Source organism: Brachypodium distachyon, chromosome 1, assembly GCF_000005505.3.
Source record: "Brachypodium distachyon strain Bd21 chromosome 1, Brachypodium_distachyon_v3.0, whole genome shotgun sequence".
In the NCBI taxonomy this organism is placed as follows: Eukaryota; Viridiplantae; Streptophyta; class Magnoliopsida; order Poales; family Poaceae; genus Brachypodium; species Brachypodium distachyon.
In genome coordinates, this window is record NC_016131.3 from 44,331,240 (window position 1) to 44,353,637 (window position 22,398).

The window sequence follows — 22,398 nt, forward strand, 5'->3', positions numbered from 1 at the left end:
GTTCTTTGACACCTCAGGCCCACTTGTCAGCATATTGAACACAAACTACACTGTTTCTATTAACTCTTGAGAAGAAGAACCATAGGGCGTGTTAAACAGGTTAACTCATCTAAACCTTAGTCAATTTTTGCTACTAGCTTTGTCCCTCGGGCTAGGACTAACAAAGACAAATGAACCAGAGTGTCGTTGCCGGTTATCACGTGTTGAACTCAACCCGTATTTGAACACCCCTAAAGAACCATATCTAACCATCTTAGAGCATTTTAACTCAGCACTGAGTGAGATTTGTTCTATGCAACCTAAAATTATGTCGCAATGCTTTTTTTTTATTCTGATGTAAAATTGAGTTTTAGGTAATCTTAAATCCTTCATAAAGTTAGTTCTATTCCTTGTGGAATAACACATAATGACCCACTGTAAGATATCATCCAGTGATACTGCTGCTCTATGGCATGATAAATGGGCCGATCTACCTGTTCGTCAGAATTTCCCCCAACTGCACTCATTTGCAATTAACCAGGATACCTCCATTTCCGGTGCTAGAATTCAGGCCAACAATGATATCTATGAACTATTCCACATCCCCTTATCTGCCATTGGTCACTACAATGTCAGGAACTTCATGATATTCTCAATGGCATGACATCTGATGGCAAGGACATATGCTCTTTTGACTTGGGTGGAGAACGTTTCAGAACTGATAAAGTTTATAGAGCTATGCTTAACTTTGATCCTGCTGCTCACCCTTTCATCTGGATTTGGAAATCAGCCTGTCTCTCCAAACAAAAGTTCTTTTTCTGGCTACTCATTTTAGACAGGCTCAACACCAGAGACCTCATGATGAGAAAGAATTTCTATGTTGAAGACAGTAACTGTGTGCTATGTGATTAGGTCATCGATGAATGTATGACCCATCTTTTCTTTGAATGCAGCTTCAGTCAGAACTTTTGGTGGAAGTTAGGCATGGAAGGGAATCCTGACCTACAGCTCATTGACATGCTTATGCAGTCATGGGTTCAGAACCAGAATGCCATATGCTTTAAGGAAGTACTTATCTTGTGATGCTGGTCCTTATGGAATCATAGAAATTATATCATCTTTCGCAATGAAGCTCGTGATGTTAACTCTGCTTTCCAGGTCTTCAAAGATTATTTCCTGATGGTTCGGCATAGAGCCAAACCAAGTGTGAAAGAAGGGATGTCCTCTTGGCTAGACACATTGTAGTTTCTATATTTTACTTGCTGTAAATATTCATTGTACATATCCACCCCTTTTATAAATGAAAAATGGCACAGTAGGGACCTTCACTACTGTTTTGTGTCAAAAAAAATACAATGTAAAAAGTGGTTACTCTGTATCTGCAGAACCATCTTATTTGGAAATGTAAACCTCAAATAGTTCAAATTCAAGTTCTACTTTTTCTTCCCAAAATAGCAATTTTTGCCGTCAACTCTAGTGGGCATCTGGTGAATGAATTCTGTGTGATGGAAATTTATTCTTTCTTTTTTTTACGGATAGTGTATACTCTTTCCGAGGTCACATGAAATTTCGACAGAGTGGGAGAGAAAAAACTACAACAATACTTTGATTTGCCTGAATTTTAACAAGTAGCTAAATTTTATACTAAATCGCCAAAGAGAAAAACGAGGTGCTCACTTCGATTTCTTTTTTTAGATAAGTACTCAATCTGACTCCGTTTTGAGGAAAGTTGCTACTGGCGTTAAAGACGCAAAACCCACTTTAAACCTGTATAAAATCAGAGTCCACGCCCTCCAGGAATGGCGACACTTCTCGCCTCCATCTTCCTCTTACCCGCAACCTGCTCCGCCTCCGCCCCGGGGCTCCTCCTCCGTGGTGCCATCCCACGCTTCCGCCGTGCCCTCGCCTCGCCGCCCCGCATGTCCTCCTCTTCCGCCTCCCCCGCACCGGCTGCTGCCGCGGCCGGAGAGAAGCCCGCCGCGGCGCCGTACGGGTCCTGGAGGTCGCCCATCACCGCGGATGTTGTCTCTGGCGCCGGGAAGCGCCTCGGCGGCATTGCCCTCGCTGGGGACGGCCGCCTGCTCTGGATTGAGGGCCGCCCTGAGGAGAAAGGGTGAGTAGCAGTGAGTAGCCACCGCTTCAGTGCTTAACAGACCGATGGACAATGTGTCTTCTACAAAGTTTGGTGTATCAATTGCTAAAATTCCTTTGCTTATGACTGAATTGAATTAAATAAGCAGTAAGGCATTGGGGATACGATCTCAGTACCTCGTAGCTTTGAACTGCTAAATATTGTTGGTAGTTGTGTTATTGTGTAAGACTGTATTATCTAATTTCCTGTAGTTTTATCTTCGGATTGGTAAGTTAATACTTCCTACATATGTGGAGTTGTTTTCATAGCTTATGGAGGCATCTGACTGCATTGGGCAGTACCACCTAGGCACCTACCTGAGAACTTGGTAGTTTTATCCCCTGCACTGAATGATGACACACCACATCCTTCGTTGTTCACAGTCAATGGCACCATGGGTTTCTATTAGTACACGTGTCAAACTCCTCAGTCTATGTCAATTACTTTGTGTTAAGGTTGATTATTGGTGTACATATTCAATCCTGGAGGCCATCAATTAGTTTTCGCCGAGACTCAACATTGAATATTTTTGTACTGTATTTAACTATTTTGTATTCAGGCGTATGGTTATTGTAAAGGAGGATGACAATCCTGTGGATGTCATACCTCAGGAATTTGCAGCACGCACTGTGGCTCAAGAATACGGTGGTGGTGCATTTGCAGTTCAAGATAATGTTGTTGTTTTCTCAAACTACAAGGATCAGCGTCTGTACAAGCAAGTGACCGGAAGTAAGTGTGATAGTAAGCATATAGAATGGACTTAGTTGAACATAACTCTAATGCACATGTGGCATGTCAATAAAAAAATGTAGCTAGGTTGGGATTATATGGTGTTTACTATTTACTTCCATAATCTATTTAGTACTCTGTCAGCGTCAAATACTATAGTTTTACATTACATTTCATATTCCTTCATAGGTTACAGCATATATTGCATATTGTGTTCATTCAAATGGATAATATGAGTACAATGCGCCTAAAATATGAGGAAGAAGAACAAGGCCAGAAAGAATGATACCATATATGCCCTCCATTTCCTTTTGCATTGCATATTTTGATTGGTTAAGACCAGCCTTTAACCAATAATTACATCATTAGTATGCAATTTAGGTGACATAAAATCAATTTTATTAAGATTGTATTCAAGAGTACTTATGATTATGATTTTGTATCACATAAACCACATATCAACGGTGTAATTGTTGGTCAAAATCTCGTCTTAACCTATCAGAATACGCCTACAAAAAGAAACGGGGGAGTAACCAAGTAATACTGAAGTCCTGGATTGGGTCCCTAAAATACTTATCTGTGATGTCATACAACATCGTAATCAATAAGTAGGCTAGCTAAAGCTCTCTGACCTAATCCTTAATGAGTCGTGATTGCAGGAGAATAACTTACATTTAGGTTTAGTTCTTATTGTTGGCAGCCAATGAAATGATACAATGTGTCTGACAGGAAAAACAAGGGAAGCTTGTTTGACTGAAATTTGTACGGGGTGCCCTGTATATAAGTTTTATTAACTTTGAAAAAATGTAGAAGTAACAAGGCTGTACAAGGACGAGTATACAAGATGGCTAAGGAGGGTTGTGGCCTTGTGGGGAATCACGCAAATTCATAGCATCTCTTTAATGTTTAGAACCATTTTACGTTTCATCTGCAACAAAGTAAATTATGATAATTTTAAATTATTTCACATGGTTATTTTCCCTTCTCAGCTGGTAGTCTGCCTGTGCCACTTACACCTGATTATGGTGCACCCGATGTCAGTTATGCTGATGGTGTATTTGATCCACACTTCAACCGTTATGTTACCGTGATGGAAGGTACTTCACATATGTTTCGTTTACAGACATGCAGTATATCAAGTTACAGGACGAACTGCTGGACTCTGACATGCTCAATTTTTTTGATAGACCGTCGAAAGAGTAGCTTGAATCCCACTACAACAATTGCGTCTATAAACTTAAGCGGTGGGGATGTCCATGGTAAGACTATAAAATTTTCTAAGTTGTACCAAGTTGATCTTTGTACTTGCTTGTTTCTTGTGATGTTTACTCAGGTTTGATGTTTTAATTAATAATATATTGCATACTTTCTGTATTGAAGAACCAAAGGTGCTGATTAGTGGGAATGACTTCTATGCTTTTCCTCGAATCGATCAAAACAAAATGCGGATGGCATGGATTGAGTGGGGTCATCCAAACATGCCATGGGATAAATCAGAGCTTTGGGTTGGCTACTTCTCCGAAAACGGGTAAGTTGCATTATATTTTGAACTGGATATTAGAACATACTGCCATTCCTTGCAAGATCTTTCTCCATTCATGGCTTAATAGGCTTCTTTAGGACACGGCTTTGACCAAGAATTACTTTGTTAATATGTATTTCTCGTGACATAAATTTTATATCACCAGATACGTCTTCAAAAGTACTTACTGATAAGTTTGGATCTTTCCTACTTATAAAGTTTGGAGTTGGTGGTCGTCAATTCACTTCTTCCTAACCCTTCTCTTGTCACCCCTGACAAGTAGATTGTACAAATCCATGAGTTAAAACATCAAGTCATAACCCTCCCTTACATAGTCTCTACTGCTGCCTTTCCTCTCCAATCTCCATGAGTTTGGGTTCATGGTTCAAATTCAGTAAAGCCTATCATCAGGCCTTATGGCATTGGTTCATAGGCTGACTATCATGCTGTCTTTAGTTGTAAATTTTCTTTTCTTGACGATTCCGTAGCAAAGCACGGGCACAAAGCTAGTTACATATTAATGAAGTAATTGTTGGTCAAAGTCTTGTCTTAATGAAAATTAGTATGCCATGTATTGAGAAAAGGATGGAATGAATAAAAAGGATAATCACCACCTAAATATGTATAGTCAGGCACCTTATCAGGAGATACATTCTGCAATCTGCATATCGACCATGGTACTCACAAAGGGTTTCATTACATCTTTGTGCCCTATGGTGGGGCCATTTTATGTATTAATCTCCGAAAAACTTGTGTAGTGACACACTGTAGTTAAGAAATGCATTTCAGTAGTTGCCAGTGGAAAACCCGACACATCCTTCCCATTTTTGTCATGTGGGGCATGACTTACCACTGGCGTGCTAGGCCCAGTTTGCCGCCCCATCTGCAGGGCATCAGGATGACATGTCGACAAGCTGAGATATGCCTTTGTCTCTTTCCTAAGTTAAGATTAGATACACATACAGTTTGTTTCCTTAGATATGATTCTTAGGATTCATGTTTTTATTACCTTTTCAAATTCAAACTGATTGGCTTGGCCTAGGTCCTGCACCTTCAGCAGGCTTGAGATGAATAAAGATAAGCAGAATTTTCCCGAACTTCCACTCATCTTCCGCCTAGGTCATGTACCCATAGTTTAGAAAGCTGGACTGGTACCGAATGGGTGGGTGTGTCGGTTCACCGCTAGGTGGCCGCCGGTCCAAATTTTTTTATTTCTGCTTCATTACAACATAATTTATCAAAACTTTAGTGGTGTGTGTGAGAAAAGTATGAGTTAAAGGGAAGACAGCTCGTCCCAGTTGGTTATGCGACCAAATCTCCCAGCATGGGAAGCCTGAGGTCCCAGGCTAGATTCCTGTCGATGCAATTAATTTTTCTGGGGTGCCTTCTGAGCCGGTTGAAATGGATAGCAGTTTACTGCTAACCGCCTTGTCTAACCACAGCTCGGCTGGTTTTTTACACACTGAAGTGCTGGACTATCTTTTAGTTGAATCAGACTGGAAGGGTGCCAGTTCTGGTTTTTTCCGGTCAAAGGGCCGGTCCAGTTTTTTAAAGTATGCCCGTACCTTCAGCACATTGGCTCCAGGGGGACGAGGCATCCAGCCTCGCCCTTCCATCGGACACATTTACAATGTCAGAAGTAAGATAAAACCCTAACCACCACAGCCCCCAACCCATGACATTTTTTAATGTCAGTTTTTACTTGGACGCATATTTTTATTCTAATTAAGGAACAATACAGTATTTGCATTTTGCTAAAAGCATAAAGATTATGGAATTCTCTTGTATATGTAGGATCTTGCATAATTGTACTCACTACTGTGCCTATATGTTGCAGCAAGCTCTATAATTACATTTCGTTTACAAAAGCGGTTACCTTTTCTAACTGTTGCTGATTTGGCCCCATGCATTCTTGTTTGTGTGCAGAGACTTGACCAAACGAGTCTGTGTTGCTGGTGGCAACCCAATGCTGGTGGAATCACCTACTGAGCCTAAATGGTCCCCAAAAGGTATCATTTGCCAGCTAAATTTTCCTATATTCCTTGCGATTTTATTAAATATGTTACTATGCTTACTTGAGTGATAAAGACATTCCTCATTAGTGTATATTTTGTTCTTTCAATTAGTTCCGAAGTTGCGATTTTTGAAGAAAATCAAACAGATTTGTGTGGAAAGAGGATAGGAAATTTAATACTGCAAACTTGAGAAGCATTTACATATGTTTTTGCACTCTTTATTTTGGTGTGCATCTTCATGGCTTGAAGACACTTCTTTTTGAAGATTGAACTGGAATTATATTCAGATTCACGTCACTATTTTCTGTTTGTCTGAGTTTTCAACAATTTCTTGATTAAACATTCCCTGCGGACTGCTTTAACTAACTGGATTTTCATAATTTGTATCCGTGATATGGATTTCTTCTTTAGATTAAGAAAAAGAACTTCAGTAGGAAGTACAGTGCTTTGTTCTTAACCAATTACTGCCATTGTGTATTATTTGTTTACTGGGCCTTTTTCCACAGTTCACACTGCCTAGTGATTGAACTGTTTGATACCCTATGCAACTTTAGTATTAATATATTTGCTTTGACAACAGTAAGGTGACTACTAACTACCATAATTTGATCACGCCTTGCTACTTTGAGAGAGAAAAATATTTTAATACATGCAAACTTGCAGGGCAACTTTTTTTCATAAGTGACAGAGGGAGTGGATTCTGGAACATTTATAAATGGGTAATTTGGTTTTCTCTCAGTACTTGAGCTCTTTAATAATTATGCATTCTGATTGACACTGTTGATGTTTTGTGCTGTGGAGAGTAATAACTTCAAAGCTCATAACTCATGACACGAGGGATTAAATACTACGTTCTTTGTCATCATCTGATCTTTTTGCATAAAATGTCTCTGCAATTCTTTGTCTCAGGTTGAACACACCAATGAGGTTGTTCCGGTGTACACACTGGATGCTGAGTTCACAAGACCATTGTGGGTTTTTGGCATCAGCTGTTACGATTTTCTTGGAAAGAGCAATCACATCATATTGACATACAGGTTTTCATAATACTGAAAGTTATTTGTTCCGTTGTCATTTTTCTTGTTGAAACTTCTTTAAATACTGTCCCAGTACCGATGTCACACAGGCAGCTTGGAAGGTCATATCTTGGTGTACTGGAATGTGAGTCAGGTTCTGTTTCATTGCTTGACATTCCCTTCTCTGACTTGTCTGATGTGGTAAGCATGAGAATCTGCATTTTCTTTCATGTATGTGTGGTGACTTCTCACTTGAATTTCACGCTGGTGGTTATGATGACCTCTTCTGTGGTCTGGCAGGTCACTGGAAATGATTACTTTTATATTGAAGGTGCCTCTGCAAGTATCCCGATGTCAATTGCAAAGGTGTCTAGGATGTGACATGCACGTTTTTGGTTATCTATTGATGATGATGTGTTAGTGCGTCAACTGATGCAGCACATATTTTGTTTCTTACAGGTGACCTTGGACGAGAGCAAAGCAAAAGTAGTTAGTTTCTCAATAGTCTGGTCGTCATCGCCAGATGTTGTGCAGTATAAACCTTTCTTCAGCACTCCAGAATTTATCGAGTTCCCTACATCCACCCCTGGACAGAATGCTTATGCCTATTTCTACCCACCTTTGAATCCCATGTTTCAAGGTTTACCAGATGAAAGGCCTCCATTGCTTGTCAAAACACATGGTAAATGAATTATTGACCCATTTTATGTCTTGAAATAATTATGCAGTTTGGCCTCAGAAAATAACATTGCAGTTCTTTTGACGTGACTATTATACGTTGTATGCAGTATTGACGCTCAAGTTCGGACTTCAGAGTTGTGTGTGTTTTTGTTTATTCGATTAAAGGATATGGGTTTGTTATGTGAGTTATGGGATCCTCTGTTTTCATGATAACAAAACCATGGAGCTCTTATACTTCCCACAATTTTCAGGAGGGCCTACAGCTGAAGCACAAGGAATTCTTGACCTTAGTGTCCAGTATTGGACAAGTCGAGGGTGGGCATTTCTTGATGTTAACTATGGAGGAAGCACCGGTTTGTCCTAACCTCTAATATTCAGATTACACTCTATAAATGTCGGGACCTCTTTTCTGTTAGTTGTGGGCTGTATTTGATTGTCACTAAGGCTCTATGTTCATTTAAATTACTGATTCTTATTACTATATGCTAAAGTGTATTGAAAACATAAACTAAAAGGTTATGGGAGAGAGTACCGAGAGAGACTATTGGAGAAATGGGGTATTGTTGATGTTGATGATTGTTGCAGCTGTGCAAGATTCCTGGTATGCCCTGTCATCAGTGATTGTAATGTCATATGGCATTTTTGGCAATGGTAACAAACTAACAATGCACCTTAATTTATTGTAAGGTGGAGAATGGGAAAGTAGATGACCAACGCCTTTGTATAACTGGTAGATCAGCAGGTGGATATACTACATTAGCTTCACTTGCATTCAGAGATACATTCAAGGCTGGAGCATCTTTGTATGGTGTAAGTTCTATCTTTTTAGGATTTTGTTATTTGTTTGATGCAAACATTTACCAGATACTTAATGGGTTCTGCAGCTTCTAAATTTGTTCACTTGTATAGAGTGCCTACAGTCTCAAAATAGTAGTCTTAGACTGTCAGTATGACCTGTCCACCGCTCATCCATGAGTTGCATTTATGTTTCTATTTGGCTAAATTTGATCATTCATCCTCTTTTTTCAATATGAGATAACATCCCTTCTCCTTCCACTATAAAACCGAAGCGAATTGTTTTACAGCAGAACAAACCACAGCAGATGCTAAACCCTGCACTGAGAAGAATCATATTACTGATATCAGATAACAGAACTATCATCGAGTAGGTAAAGAGCAGCGGAAACTAACCAAAGTTTCCTTTAGTGTTGTGAGCGGAAGTTATAACAAACATTTAAGACACTACAAGCAGATAAGAATGCTCAACCACTTTTCTCTTGGTCATCCAATTGTCAGTTGCCTGACTGGCTGCATTTCTGTGCCTGTGCACAACTTTATAGGGCCTGTATGGAACTCGGGAAATTTCCCCGAATCCTGTGGCAGTCGATCTATCCTGTCAGATTCCTATGTTTGAAACAGGGCCTATTGTGGCTTATTGCTTGTTATACAACTAAGATTTTACCCTCACAACTTATAGCCGGGCTTTGAGCGCAGGCCCAAGGAGGGCCTTCAAGGACTTATGGCCAAATCTTGGCCATCACGCCACTCATAATGGCTCTGGTCACCGTCTTGACCATAAGTCCAGTAAATGTGTTGTGTGGGTTGCCGTCTACCCCCCCCCCCCCCCCCCTCTTTGATTAAAGGAATGAAATTATGAATATTTGATAGATTGGAGAATTAATACCGAATTACTTGGTACTTTGATTCTTTTCAAAAATAGAGCTCTTCGTCAAGTCGATCGTTATGTAGGTACCACAGTTGGCAATGAAATTTTGTATGATTGTACCGAAAATTGAGGAAGTTATATCAGGCCGCCGTTCATTTTGCTATTCTTCATCTTCTTTGAAAAGTTTTAAGTACAAGCTGGTCCAAAGGATGTGCTGTTTGTGTGAGCAGCTTGTCCAATAAGGCGTTGTTTCGGGAAGCCGGGCCTATGTAGCTTATGCATAGACCCGAGCTCTCGCGAAAGGGGCTTATTTTCTGAAATAGATGGTTGCAAATCAATACCGCGTGCTTATTATTCTTGGTCATTTGCACTAGTAGACTGATTGAAAAATGCAGTTGATTAGTCCCCATTTGGTTCTTGTAATTTACTCTCTTTTTTGCTGTTTGCTTGCATAGACATAAGAACTAACTCTTTTGCTGGATTGATGAGCAGGTTGGTGACTTGTCTTTGCTGAGAGCAGAGACACATAAATTTGAGTCCCACTATATGGACAGTCTTGTTGGTAAGAAACTATCTCATCATTTTTGTTTTGTAAAAGGATGTTCAGCCTATCCTTGTTATGATTTAACTTCTCCCACTCTGTCCTTTCAGGAAATGAAAGAGCTTACTATGAGAGATCACCAATCAACTTTGTCAATAAGTTTACATGTCCAGTTATTCTATTTCAAGGGTTGGATGATAAGGTAGGTGCTCATCATCAACTATATTAGTTATGACGAATGCTGAATGCATGACACTGCATGACTACATTAGTTGGTGGAACCATGTATACAAGTGTTCCTGTATCATATCGCAGTTATATGAGGTGGAATAAGTACATTAAAGGTGTGTGGAAGCCTTGAGTTGAAAGCGTATCCAGCCGATATAAATGCACTTTTTGACTCCAGAGATTATGTTTCTTACTTAGTGGATTAGCCACTTTGTTCTTCGAAGTCATATTATAGTTTGTCCTGTAAAACAAATAGCCATTATAGGGTTTTGTAGGTATTTGATTAAATATCTAGTATACTTAAGATAACCAAATTACATACTCACATTATGTATCTTAAACAAATCGGCAATTACATGAGGAAGGTATTAGGTGTAACTTGGAGGTTTCTTTTCTGAGAACTTAATATCAAAATTCGGAAGGAAAATATTCAAGTGAATAGTAATTCTAATTCTATAACTTTGTATGAACCCCTTGAAGATGAATCATTGCTGTGTTTCATTGTGAAAAAACACATGCAATCTCATAAACCAAGAGTTCGTTCTTGTCTTATGCAAAATCACAATCTTCATTTAGCTTGCATAAGTGTGAGGTGGAAAGAGATCCTAGCAAAAGAAAAATCAGATCCTGTTACGTTTTGTAGGTCGTACCACCAGATCAGGCACGCGCAATATACAAGGCCTTGAAGGAAAAAGGTCTACCTGTGGCTTTGGTTGAATACGAAGGGGAGCAGCATGGGTTCCGCAAGGTTGAATGCTGTACTATTTGCTTTCTGCACCTTCAACCCTATTAACTTTCAAGGTTGTCATGGATTTTTATCTTTCTGTTGCCTATTTGAACAGGCTGAAAACATCAAGTTCACCTTGGAGCAGCAGATGTTGTTTTTTGCTCGATTAGTCGGGAAATTCGAGGTGGCAGACGATATAACTCCAATCAAGATTGAGAACTTCGATTGATCAAGTCTAAAAAAGAAAAGAACTTTTTCGATTGATCTACTGAAGAACGAAGTGTATCAGCAGTTTGCACTTGTTTTTCAGGTGGTGTAACTGGTGTCTGGATTAAAGTTTTGTCCTGTACAACCGTTTACGTTTCTATTACAATACGTCAGTTTACATGCTCTTTTGGTTGATCGAAAGCTTACAGTGCACTCTGTATCAATTTGGACCTGAATCCATCTTCTCTTGAATTGCTTGTAACCTGCAAGCAAAACTTGTTTCCACATCGACATTTTACTGGTACATCGTCTCCGTTTGATCATTTATCGAGTGAAAAAACTTTCATTGTGCACTTTCCGGATACTCCATATTCGCTTGATCGACCAAACTTAAGCTGAAGCTATCACGGATTGTGGTGGTTCTGGCCTGCACAACGAAAGGAGCCCTTTATTGTAAAAACTGCGTTCCTTTCAACCTCTTGTCGTGTCTACTTTGTCTAGGATCTGCTGTGCAAACCCTGAACGGCTGCCGCACAGCGGTTGTACAGCATTTGCCAAGTTATTTGCTGTTGACATTTAGCCCAAAGTCACTCCCTGGCCTCTCAAAAAAGAAAAAAAGTCACTTTCTAGTCTAATTGTGTCGGTCTAAACAATCAATGAGGCACTGTAAAAGAAGAGTAAATATCAAAGAACTCATATAATTTTTTTTAGGAAACATAGTACAGACACAAACAGTCACACACGCATGTACACTCACCCCTATGTACGCACGCACAATCCCTATTAGCACCTTCGAGAGACTTGGCCACCGGCAGATCATCTTGGAATTGATGAAGTCACCACAGACCTCTCATAGTTGACGGATACCAGAAAACCACAACTCATGAAGTTTTTCTTATTTCAACATAACTGTTGTTGTATTAATCAGTTACGAGAAACTCAAAATTAGGCACTCAGGTTAACAATAGATCCAACGTGTGGAGCTCATGAGATGAGGGTCGCCAATGAGTCACATGTCAAGTTTTAAGTGCAAAATTTATGTTTCTTGTAGTATCTAATTAAGTAATTAGTAATATATATTTTTATTTGAGAAAAAGTCCAGAAATTATGATTTTGTGATACTCCATCCGTCCAACAAAATATGTCTCAAATTTATCAAAATTTAAATGTATGTAGAAATGACTGAGTACATAAATGCATTCAAATTTAAGTCAAAGTTGAGGTTTATTCGAGGGAGAAGTAGTCCACTAAATTCAAAAAATAAGTGTCCAGTGATTAAAAGAAAATCAACGAGGCAAACTATAGTCCGACTCGACTCCGGGACTGAACTCAAAAAGTGTACCCGTCGCGAAGAAATTCCTTCCGACCCCGGCGACATCCTCCTCTCCCCGACCCCGGCCTTCCCCTCCGCCGCTCCACTCCAAAATTAAACCTCGCACGGCCAGGCCGCTGATCTCCCGCCCGAGGAGGCGAACCTCAGCTACCCAATCGCGCAGAGCCCCTGCCCGACATGACGGAGGTACTCTCCCTCTCCCTCCTGCGAAATTTGAGCCGGCGTGGTGCCCATCTGCGGCTGCGAGATTCACGCGACGCAGAATTTGCGCTTCCTTGCGACTGTTGCCAGCGGCCGCCATCATAGGAATCGAGTTCCTACTGGGTTAGCCAGCCTACGAACCGGGACCTCGCGTGACCTAGCTTCTAGTCTCGTGGGTGTCGAAGAACTAGGGTTAGATCCGCTTGCTTGTGCACGGTCCAGCGGCGACGGAGTAGTGAAAGGTGTTGATTTGGGAGGCAGAACTGCTGAGGGTTAGGACCTCTGGTGTGGCTCCATGGTGGCACCTCATGGGTCCTAGATTTTCAGGAGCAGAAATTTGTAAGAAGTTGAAGTGGGGATTACTGGGTAGGAGGCCAATTCATCCTGGGTGTCATGCTGATGTTATGTTTTCCTTGAAAAAGTCATCTGCAATTTTTTACTTCCTTGTATTATCAAGCTTTGTTATTGTTCTTAAACATCTAGTTCTTCAAAGTTAAATTTTGGGATAATTTTTCATATGTTCTTTCAGTATTGGGTGAGCCAAGGAAACAAATGGTGTGACCTATGCAAAATTTTCATATCGAACAATCCGTTCAGCATCAGAACCCATGAACTCGGTAAACGCCATAAGGACAATGTCACCCAAAGATTGTCTACGATGCAAAAGGATGGTGCTGCTAAGGAAAAGGAGCAGCAGCAAGCAGCTCGAGCTCTCCAGTTGATAGAAGCTGTAAGTCCTTAATTCAATAGATTTTTCCTTTTTTTTTTGCTATCCATCAATTGAGTCCACCCCTGATGTACAGATCTTCACATATACTCGATTTGTGAAGGTGAAATGGTGTTACATTGTTATAACATTCAGCCTTTTCTTTTTTTTGCGTTATATCGTTGCTTGTTGCGCCCTGTTGCAATTTGTCCTGAGTTACCGAAGCAGCATGCCTGATTATGTTCAATTATTTTCGCTGCAGAAAGCTAAAAAGAGTTACCAAAAAGATTTAGAGAATAACCAGAGAAACACTGATGGTGACACTTCTGCAGCACCTGGAGAAGGTTGTGTATAGTTTACTGTTCTCTATACATTTCTGTTTTTCTTTAACATGTGGTGCACTGCATCCCTTCTGTTCCACCATGAGTGTAATAACTAATATTTTATTTGTGTAGTACAAATTAGACCTTCATCTATGATCAGCATCTCCCTTGTTCACCAAACTTGAGTTTTTGATACCTTGCTGGCTTTTCTCCTACTGATTCTAGTTGTTCGCAACTTAGTTCCCACCCAGATGACAGCAGGAGAATATGATTGGTGAACCAAGAAATAACCTGATATCGAACTAGCATCAATGGCCTTTATAGTCAGTTCAAGCCCCACTTGCTTCTTGTGCTTAAATCAGCCATTCAAATATACCTTCGTGCAGGTTCAAAACTATATCCTTGACTTGCTACTTGCTTTTATTCTTGCAAACTAATTGTTCTTACTGGAGGGTAACGTGTCAACTAATTCTTGTGACATAATATACTATTGGACAACTGTAACTCAGAAAAGTGTCTTCTTCACTAATGGTTTATAGTGTTTATATTTTTTCTGTACATGGTATCTGGCCTTGCTAATAATTGGTATATGAGTTCTAGTTCTGCCAGGAACCAGATATTTTTGCTAGATCAAATCTGACAGTAAAGACCAATTGGGCAATTACTACATTTGTCTGAAATCCATAGTGCGAATCAGGAAGTTGTACTCTGCATAGGCTGATGAACCATCTGATCATGATTTTCACTATGACAATGCATTGTTGTATTATCTGTGTTGTTTAACATGTTTGAAATCTGGTCTGTGCAGGATGGGTATTAGATTCAGCTTCAGGATATCATTATGACAAATCTACTGGGCTTTACTATGACTCAAACTCGGGTTTCTATTATTCTGATGGTTTAGGTACTTTCATTAAGCCGAGACACATGTCTGGATTTCTAATTGGTCCCATCACACATTTATGGTAGGTTCCTCTTTAAAATTCATATTTATGTTTTCTCTCTGATCAGGCAAATGGGTTACCCAGGAAGAGGCATACAAGTCCGTGGAAACTTCGAAAACTGATGTTGGGCAATCCTCAACTTCCCAACCAAAAGCACCTGTTGGTGGTGGGGCTGTGCCCAGTATTAAGGGAGGGCCAGCTCCAGGCGTGGTTGTGACAAAACCATTGAACCCGATGAGACCTATTAAGGGTGCCACGTCTTCTATTGCTGCTAACAAGAGAAAACGAGAGGACAAGAAGCCCAAGGTGGTTTCAAAGGAGGAGGAGGCAGCCCTCAGAGCGCGGGAGGCAGCAAGGAAACGAGTGGAAGACAGGGAGAAGCCTCTGATGGGGCTATACAAAACGTACTAAAGTGCCAATAAGCCTCTGCCTGATTGCGCTGCCTGATATAGCGGAAATGCTACTGGATGAATTTTTCTGGAAAAAAAAGTATGGCGGGATCACACCGTTGTGTTTGAGACTTCAGAACTCTTCAGCATCGGCTATGCATGTCTGCTGTGTAAAATACCTCGGCCGTCGGCAGTTCCTGAACTGGCCAAGCTTCCTTTTTTTCTGAAACATGTAAAAGGAGCTGTACATCCATTGCATTTCTTTTGTTCTTATTCCCCGAATGGATGATATCTTAACTGTAGCCTGGGTGAACGCCCGAGACAAATTGTACTGCCATCTTTCCAGTGCTCGGAAGAACTTGTCCTCCCGAGGAATGTACTCGGCAACAACAACTCAAAATATTCGAACATTCAACTTGTGAACTGTGATCATTTTGTTCCATGCAATTCAATGCCGTTGCGAGTGCACTAGATATGAAAACGGGAAGACGACGGAAAAACACCGTCAATAACGTACACTGATCCCGCAAAAGACTCCTTGCGAAGCTCATTCCGTTCATTGGCGCCGTGGCGACCCATCTAGAGGAAAATTCAGTGAAGCCCATACGCTGTGGAGAATTCTGCAGCAGATCTGCTATATAAGGATACAAAATAGAATCCCGCATTTATCTCGTTTCTCGACTAAATAAAATTTCAACGAGCAAATCAGTTAAATGATCGCTAACTGAAAATGGGAGCGGAAGGACCAAATCTTTGGTGCCCTCTTGTGCTTGTCCACGACCCCGCACAAACGTTGGCTTTTGAGGAAGGAGACGTGCCAAAAACGAGGCAAACGTACAGCCACAACAACTGTGCGGCTGTGCCAACTGCCAAGCAACTGAACAGGTCAACCGGGATCCCTGCGGCTCGCCGACAAGTCAATCGACGGCTCATCGATGGCTCCCAGGCCTACCGCTGAGGCTCATGCGCGCTTGGTGCTTCTTTTTCTTTTTCTTTTTTGAGCGCGTTTGATCCCTTCGTGGAGCGAAACCTTGGGTGATTCGGTGAATCGTGTCCGGTTGGAGAACTTAACGAGAATGAATGTGAGTTTTGAGTGTTGCAAGATATGCAGTCTATTTGGTCAACGGGAATGATAATTTCAGAAAGATTTGAGGGAGAGTTGAGAATGAACATCAAAATCCTGAGGCATCACTTGTGTTATTTTCCTAAGCTCTTGTTTTTCCACCAACCAATTGATTACGGAAAAAAAAATCTCACGGGTCAGGACTTCCACAATGTGCTAAAACCAAATTTGTCATGTCATTCCAATATAGCACCAGTGTCAAATGATCATTTTTCCTCTAGTGTAGCCCGTGCCAAATTACCTTCCTGTGGGACCCACTTGGGAATAAAATATCCCATCTTCTACACAACGCTTTCCCCATCTCTTCTATTGTGTCTCTCGACCTGTCTCTGCCCCCAAAATCCCTCCATGGCATGACCTCCACCACCGCCTCCTCAAAACATTGCAGCAGCAGCAGGTTGTCTCCACAACCGGTGACCGCGCTCCCGCCTCTGGTGGCCGCGTTCGCACCGTTTCTCCTACGCGCGGGGCCTGCTGCACTGTCGCGTCTTCACGGGAAAGTTGCGGCACCGTTGTGTGGCTGCTGTACTCGCCGACGCCGGACGCTCCACCAGCTTTGCGCCATGAGCATATTCGCGGGAGGTTGCCTTTGCGAGAGGTTGGGCAGACGGAGGAGTGGATTGATCGATTTTTTAATCTTCTTCTCTGATTTGGCATCGGAGGCTCCGGTTCCAAAATATTTGGCTTTGGCATCGGTGTCACCGCGGTGAAAAACGGTGCCAAATGCAAAATCTCTATTTGGCTCACGCTGTGGAAGCCCTCGAGACCGCGACTAGAAAGCACTCCTTGTTCAACGGTACGACAGACTTCCTCCTGTGCCGAAATCATCGGAGATGAGCTGTCTCATCCCCACCTAAAAAACTATGGCAGCAGAGATCGAAGAGAACCGGAGACTGAAGTCGTCCGTCCCCGCGACAGTCTAAGCTGCTAATTAAACTATGAGTATTAACAAAATGTTCTCTTCCACAAGATGCTTCGCACGTTCGGACGGGGCAGCGCCCATCTATTAAAAATCCCTGAAGAAAGGATATATTTTTTGCGCACGCGGAGCGAGCGAAAGCATTTGTGCAGCTGCAGCACTCGTGGAGCGAGCGAAAGCATTGGTGCCGTCACGTCGTCTTTGACCCGCGGAAGCAAGAGCCGCGGCACCGCCCCGCTCGCTCGGACCGAACGGCCGGTCTGGTCAAAACAAGCGTGCGCCGGCCGGCCGGCCGGTCGGAACCGAAGAGAAAATCTACCACACCACCTACTGCTGCTGCGCAACACACACACGAGGCCGTGACCCGGCCGGCCGTCGCTTTCTTGCCTCTCGCAAGTTGCAATTCGTGGTGGCGTCAGTGACTTTTCAACGGGCTGCGAAATCAACGACGTGCGTAAGGCTATAATTTGGATGCCACGAACGAACGATCAAGAACATGCCTAGCGAGCATGCACCTACTACTTCACTCCAGATAATTAAAGATCGTTCTCCATCGGCTTTTAGACATCAACAAGCGAAAAGGATTTGGTGTAGACCACGTTAATTAGTCTCCTGCTAATTTGGACACATGGTAGTAAGCCGTCGAGTAGAACATGACTAACACTATCAATGACTATGCATAGTACAAAATGCGTCCGTCTACAAACATTGGTTACATCGTCCTACTGACATTAAACTAGCGCATGTATAATCAAGAAGTCTAGATGCCTGTAGCGGTACATGACAATGGATCAGCCATCCATGCATGTACTTTAAAATATGGGAGCCCAATGATTTACCACGGGCGTTCCCCTTTCTGAATTTGCAAACGTACTTTTGAAAACGATATGATCGATCAATGTGATTAAGCCAGTTGAGGTTATTCGTACCAAACAAAGGTGCTCAGACGAGCATACGTACGTACGTACGTAATCTAATTTTTTTGTCTTCACCCTTCTTTCAGATACTGTAAACCAAAACCCAAGCAACCGTGACTTCAAGTTCTTTTTTTTTTTGGACAGCAACCGTGACTTCAAGTTCTTTTTTTTTTTTGGACAGCAGCCGTGACTTCAAGTTAAGGCTAAAGGCATCTCCAACTGGTTGGTCTTAAGTTGCAGCTAAGGTTTTAGAACGGCACAACATTTAATTTCTTCCTTAAAAGCCGCTGGAATCACATTTGGTTTAGTTATGTTTAAACCCTTCGGCAAGTAAATTATCACTCTGGGAGGCTGAAGTATCAGATCACACGAAAATGGTCAGAGATATTCAAGAGGGTCAGTGCATGTTGACAGCTGCAATCGAAGTTTCAGGTGAGAAATCACACTGACTAGCACCGTACAAAAAGAACTAATCTGAACTGAAATGGACTTTCTAGGATGGACTCCTACTTGTCATCCTTTATTTTAACTTTTTTTTGTTGTTGTTTGTAAATAACCTTTTTAATGGTCCATCCCTTTTTTGCATTTGGGGCAAATTTAAACTTTATATGCCATCTCAATTTTCAAATGTTCAAAATGATATAAAAATTACCGGTATTGCAACATAAGCATTTACGAATTATAAAAATTAAAACTTTATTTGAAATTTGTTGTTGTTGTAGATAACATTTTTAATGGTCCCGGCCTATGCAACAGTCAATGCGCACGGCCATTTATTGCAACATAAGCATTTACGAGTTATAAAATTCATGGATTGTGGATATAAAAATAAGTTAGCAGAAAAGATCTAGTATATCGAGTCTATGTAGCAGCAATCGATTGGCACGCCGCCAGCCAACCTGGTTGATGTTTTAAATTGTTTAATTAAGAGAGACTAAACTAGTGGGCCTCTGAGACAAAAGTTGTGACTTTCAGCATAATATAACTTTTGCTTCTTATTTATGCATACCGGGTGTGGTTGTCTAATAGGCAAGAGGGCACCATCCCAGTGCCCCACTTTATATATGTAGTGCACACTAAATTCTGCTACTATGTACCACCTCGTGGCGATCAATCCTTTCTTGGGATAAAGGGATCGGAGGGAATTTCGGTGGAAGTAGCTTTAAATTTTAAAAAGAACGGAAGTGATGAAAAGAGCACACAATTCTGATTCTTATAGACACTTCAGTATCAATGATGGAACTGGTATGCATTGTGGAAAAAACACACTAGAAGAACAATCAAAAAAGAAAACAAGAGGGGAAATGGGACCAGACAATAAAATAGATAAATACTAAAGATACGATTTCACATTCATATGATCTGCTAGTGGCCACTGCCTATACTCTTAGCCCCTGTCAAATACAAAAAGATCCATATCAATCAGGCAGCAGAGGTTGTTATATTCATAGGTGACTAGGCAAGAAAGCCAAGCTTTTCCCCACTGAGGTACAGAAAACATCTATGAAAACCTAGCTAGTTTAGCTAATCACTTCCAGTGCAATATAATTTGTCATGCTACAGTCTGATAGTTTAATTATTTTGTATGGAGACAGAATCTAACTAAAGCACATAGATGTAAGAACAAGTTTGACCTTAGAACAATGATCATGCCCATCTGCCAAAAGTATATATTAGCACGCTCATTCTTATAATTTATCATGCTCATTTACCAAAAGTACTGTATGTGTAAACAATTTCTCACTTTATCAATCTCTTGCAGTATGTAATTATACTGTATAACGATGATAGTACAATCAAGCTCGAAAAAGAGGAGAAAACCAACACCAAGAACATTGACCATGGTTTGGGAACAAGTTTGATTTCTCTAATAAAAAGCAGAAAAAAAAAAGTCGATCACCTCTTCTATGAACAAAGCGAGACAACCACGCGAGTGGATCATGGCGGCTAATGCAATGGATTTTGAGTTTTCTCTCTACCCTTTGGTCCCCGTGGCCGCCATGCCGCGCCCGTGGTGCCACGAGTGCCCGCCGAGCCCTCTGGCCAGCCGCTGCAGCGGGCTGAGCCTGGCGCACCCGACGACGCCGTCCGCCACCGCGGCGCCGCCCTGCTTCATCTTGGGCTTGTCGTCCACTGATCCCACTTTGCCGTTGGCCTTGGCCGGGGAGCACCTGAAGACGGAGTCTCTGTTGATGCGGCCGCCTTCCGACGAGCTCCGGAAGAGAAGCAGGTCGCTGAGCCTCCACCTCCTCCACCCGGCACTCTTGGACGCCGTCATCGTCTTGGGTTTCACCATGCCGTTTGCCTCTTTCGTGGTACCGAGCGGGGACAGCGAAGGCACCGGCGCCGCCTTGGACGCCTCGAGGAGCGCGGCCGCGAAGGGGTCGAAGTCGGTGCCGGAGCCGACCCTGCTCCGTCTACGGGGAGACCTCAGCACCGCCATGGGCGACCGGGGCGAGGACCCGACGCTCGGCCCGCCGCCGTCGAGCAGCCCAGGCGGCGGCTTCAGCGGCCTCATCATCTTGCCGCTGCTGCTGCCCTTGTCAGACATGTCCGAGGGCGTCTTCATCAGGGGCTTCAGGGGCCGGATTCTGCCCTTCTCGAAGAGCTCGTCGGCCGTGGTGAGAGTGCTCTCGGCCGGCGCGGCCTTGTCGACGACCGTCCCGAATTCGAAGTCTCCCGTGTCTTCGGCGTCGGCGTCGTCCCACGCCGGGGCTCCGCCCATGCCGATCCCGGCTTTCGGCGTCCCCGGCGTCTCCTCCCAGTCGAACGGCACGGCCGAGGCGGCCGTGGAGTACGAAGAGCGCTGCTGGAACTCCTCTTCATCGTCGTCTTTGTCGTCCTCATGGGCGCCGTCGTCGCGGTTGGCATCGGCGAAGTGCGCGTAGATGGCGGCGGCGCGCCTGGGGCTGGCGGGGGCGCTGGTGAAGTGCTGGAAGAGGTCGAAGGGGTTGGCGCCCGTGTGGCGCGGCGTGTCCGAAGGCGGCGGCAGGAGGTCGAAAGGGTCCGGCGACGGCGGCGCCGTCAGGGACGGGAGCCGGCGGTGCGGGCTGCACGGCGCCGTGGCGTACACGCTGTCGTCGAACCGGAACTCACCCCGCCGCGGCAGCGAAGGCGGCGAGGCAGGACGACGTGTGATGACCTCCATTTGGTTTGGTTTGGTTTGGGCTGGCTTTCCTGGAGTAGAGAGCTTGTGGTGCCGATGGGTTTTAAAAGTCGTGGGAATGGAGGGAAGGAAGACGGGGAAACCGCGAGGAAGGAATGCCGAGGAAACGGAAGGTGCGCTTTTAAAACTCTGAAAGCATTATTGCTTATTACACGACGCGTCAAACATATATCGATTCTGTGAAACTAAATTCGCAGATAAAAAATTCGCGTGCAAGCAAGCATATCCTAAAGCTTTGAAATTTCACACGAACTTTGGCAGATGCGGGAATCACTCACTCTGTCCGCGCATGGTAAAGGTTAATCAATCAATTGCCGGTTTTTAACGCGTGGTCTTTGCGCTTGGTGATAAGATAAATGAAAGTTTGCTGATAGCGATCGGCTTCGCTAACGTGAATTCCATGGACCGGCTGATCCGTGGCTCCGTGCTTCTTTGATGATGACACGCGCGGGCCGGGAATAAACTAAGATCCGCAAGGAAACAGATGGCCACTTTCTCAGCTTTCAGGGAAGGGAACTCGAATCCAGATAGTACGTACTAGCTTCTACTGAATACTGATCTCATGCCAGCTGCTGATGCTGAAGCATGTTTGATTTCACACGTTGTTGGCATTGAGTTTTCGAGTAATCTCGACTGGCACATGTGCTTTTTTTGGGATGGACTGATACATGTTAATCTCTCGGTGAAATTGCTGCATCTACCTTTTGAAATATTTGCGTTGAAACGGTCGGAGTGTAGGTCAACTGTTCTGGCTTATGAGATCAGGTCAAGAGACCTTTTTCTGATAGAACAAAATCTCAAAATTCAGAGACAGAGATTAGTTGGGCCATTGACATCTGGAGAATTGAAAGAAAAAAAAAGATTATTTCGTCAAGTACAAAGACCGTCATGTGTAGCGTAATTAATTTCCTCAGTCATCTCCTCATCCATCCTTT

The 22,398-nt window shown here is 42.8% G+C and overlaps 3 protein-coding genes across 3 annotated transcripts; 2 read left to right on the plus strand and 1 right to left on the minus strand.

Moving 5' to 3' along the window:
- The first annotated feature begins 1,740 nt into the window (after nt 1-1,740).
- LOC100823141 lies at nt 1,741-11,765 on the plus strand. Its single transcript, XM_003564050.4, has 18 exons — nt 1,741-2,092; nt 2,670-2,839; nt 3,829-3,936; nt 4,027-4,098; nt 4,220-4,367; nt 6,288-6,370; nt 7,040-7,095; nt 7,286-7,413; nt 7,503-7,593; nt 7,693-7,758; nt 7,852-8,074; nt 8,325-8,426; nt 8,589-8,674; nt 8,761-8,883; nt 10,232-10,301; nt 10,391-10,482; nt 11,152-11,256; nt 11,351-11,765. The coding sequence occupies exons 1-18, from the start codon at nt 1,779-1,781 to the stop codon at nt 11,462-11,464; spliced, it is 2,151 nt and encodes a 716-aa protein (XP_003564098.1). The 5' UTR covers nt 1,741-1,778; the 3' UTR covers nt 11,465-11,765.
- A 985-nt stretch (nt 11,766-12,750) lies between these two features.
- LOC100823446 (zinc finger protein ZOP1) lies at nt 12,751-15,770 on the plus strand. Its single transcript, XM_003564051.4, has 5 exons — nt 12,751-12,961; nt 13,506-13,706; nt 13,945-14,026; nt 14,814-14,909; nt 15,017-15,770. The coding sequence occupies exons 1-5, from the start codon at nt 12,953-12,955 to the stop codon at nt 15,358-15,360; spliced, it is 732 nt and encodes a 243-aa protein (XP_003564099.1). The 5' UTR covers nt 12,751-12,952; the 3' UTR covers nt 15,361-15,770.
- A 3,722-nt stretch (nt 15,771-19,492) lies between these two features.
- LOC100823331 lies at nt 19,493-21,581 on the minus strand. Its single transcript, XM_003560873.4, has 2 exons — nt 20,198-21,581; nt 19,493-19,691 (listed from the first exon to the last, which is right to left on the minus strand). The coding sequence occupies exon 1, from the start codon at nt 21,443-21,445 to the stop codon at nt 20,273-20,275; it is 1,173 nt and encodes a 390-aa protein (XP_003560921.1). The 5' UTR covers nt 21,446-21,581; the 3' UTR covers nt 19,493-19,691; nt 20,198-20,272.
- Nucleotides 21,582-22,398: the final 817 nt, after the last annotated feature.

Bases quoted from the DNA above. Each gene is read 5' to 3' on its own strand.
- LOC100823141 (XM_003564050.4), top strand. From the start codon at position 1,779: ATGGCGACACTTCTCGCCTCCATCTTCCTCTTACCCGCAACCTGCTCC. The intron at 7,594-7,692 runs GTAAGCATGAGA...GTGGTCTGGCAG, and splicing joins TCTCTGACTTGTCTGATGTG to GTCACTGGAAATGATTACTT. The intron at 10,483-11,151 runs GTAGGTGCTCAT...TACGTTTTGTAG, and splicing joins TTCAAGGGTTGGATGATAAG to GTCGTACCACCAGATCAGGC.
- LOC100823446 (XM_003564051.4), top strand. The intron at 13,707-13,944 runs GTAAGTCCTTAA...TTTTCGCTGCAG, and splicing joins CTCTCCAGTTGATAGAAGCT to AAAGCTAAAAAGAGTTACCA. The intron at 14,027-14,813 runs GTTGTGTATAGT...TGGTCTGTGCAG, and splicing joins TTCTGCAGCACCTGGAGAAG to GATGGGTATTAGATTCAGCT.
- LOC100823331 (XM_003560873.4), bottom strand. From the start codon at position 21,445: ATGGAGGTCATCACACGTCGTCCTGCCTCGCCGCCTTCGCTGCCGCGG.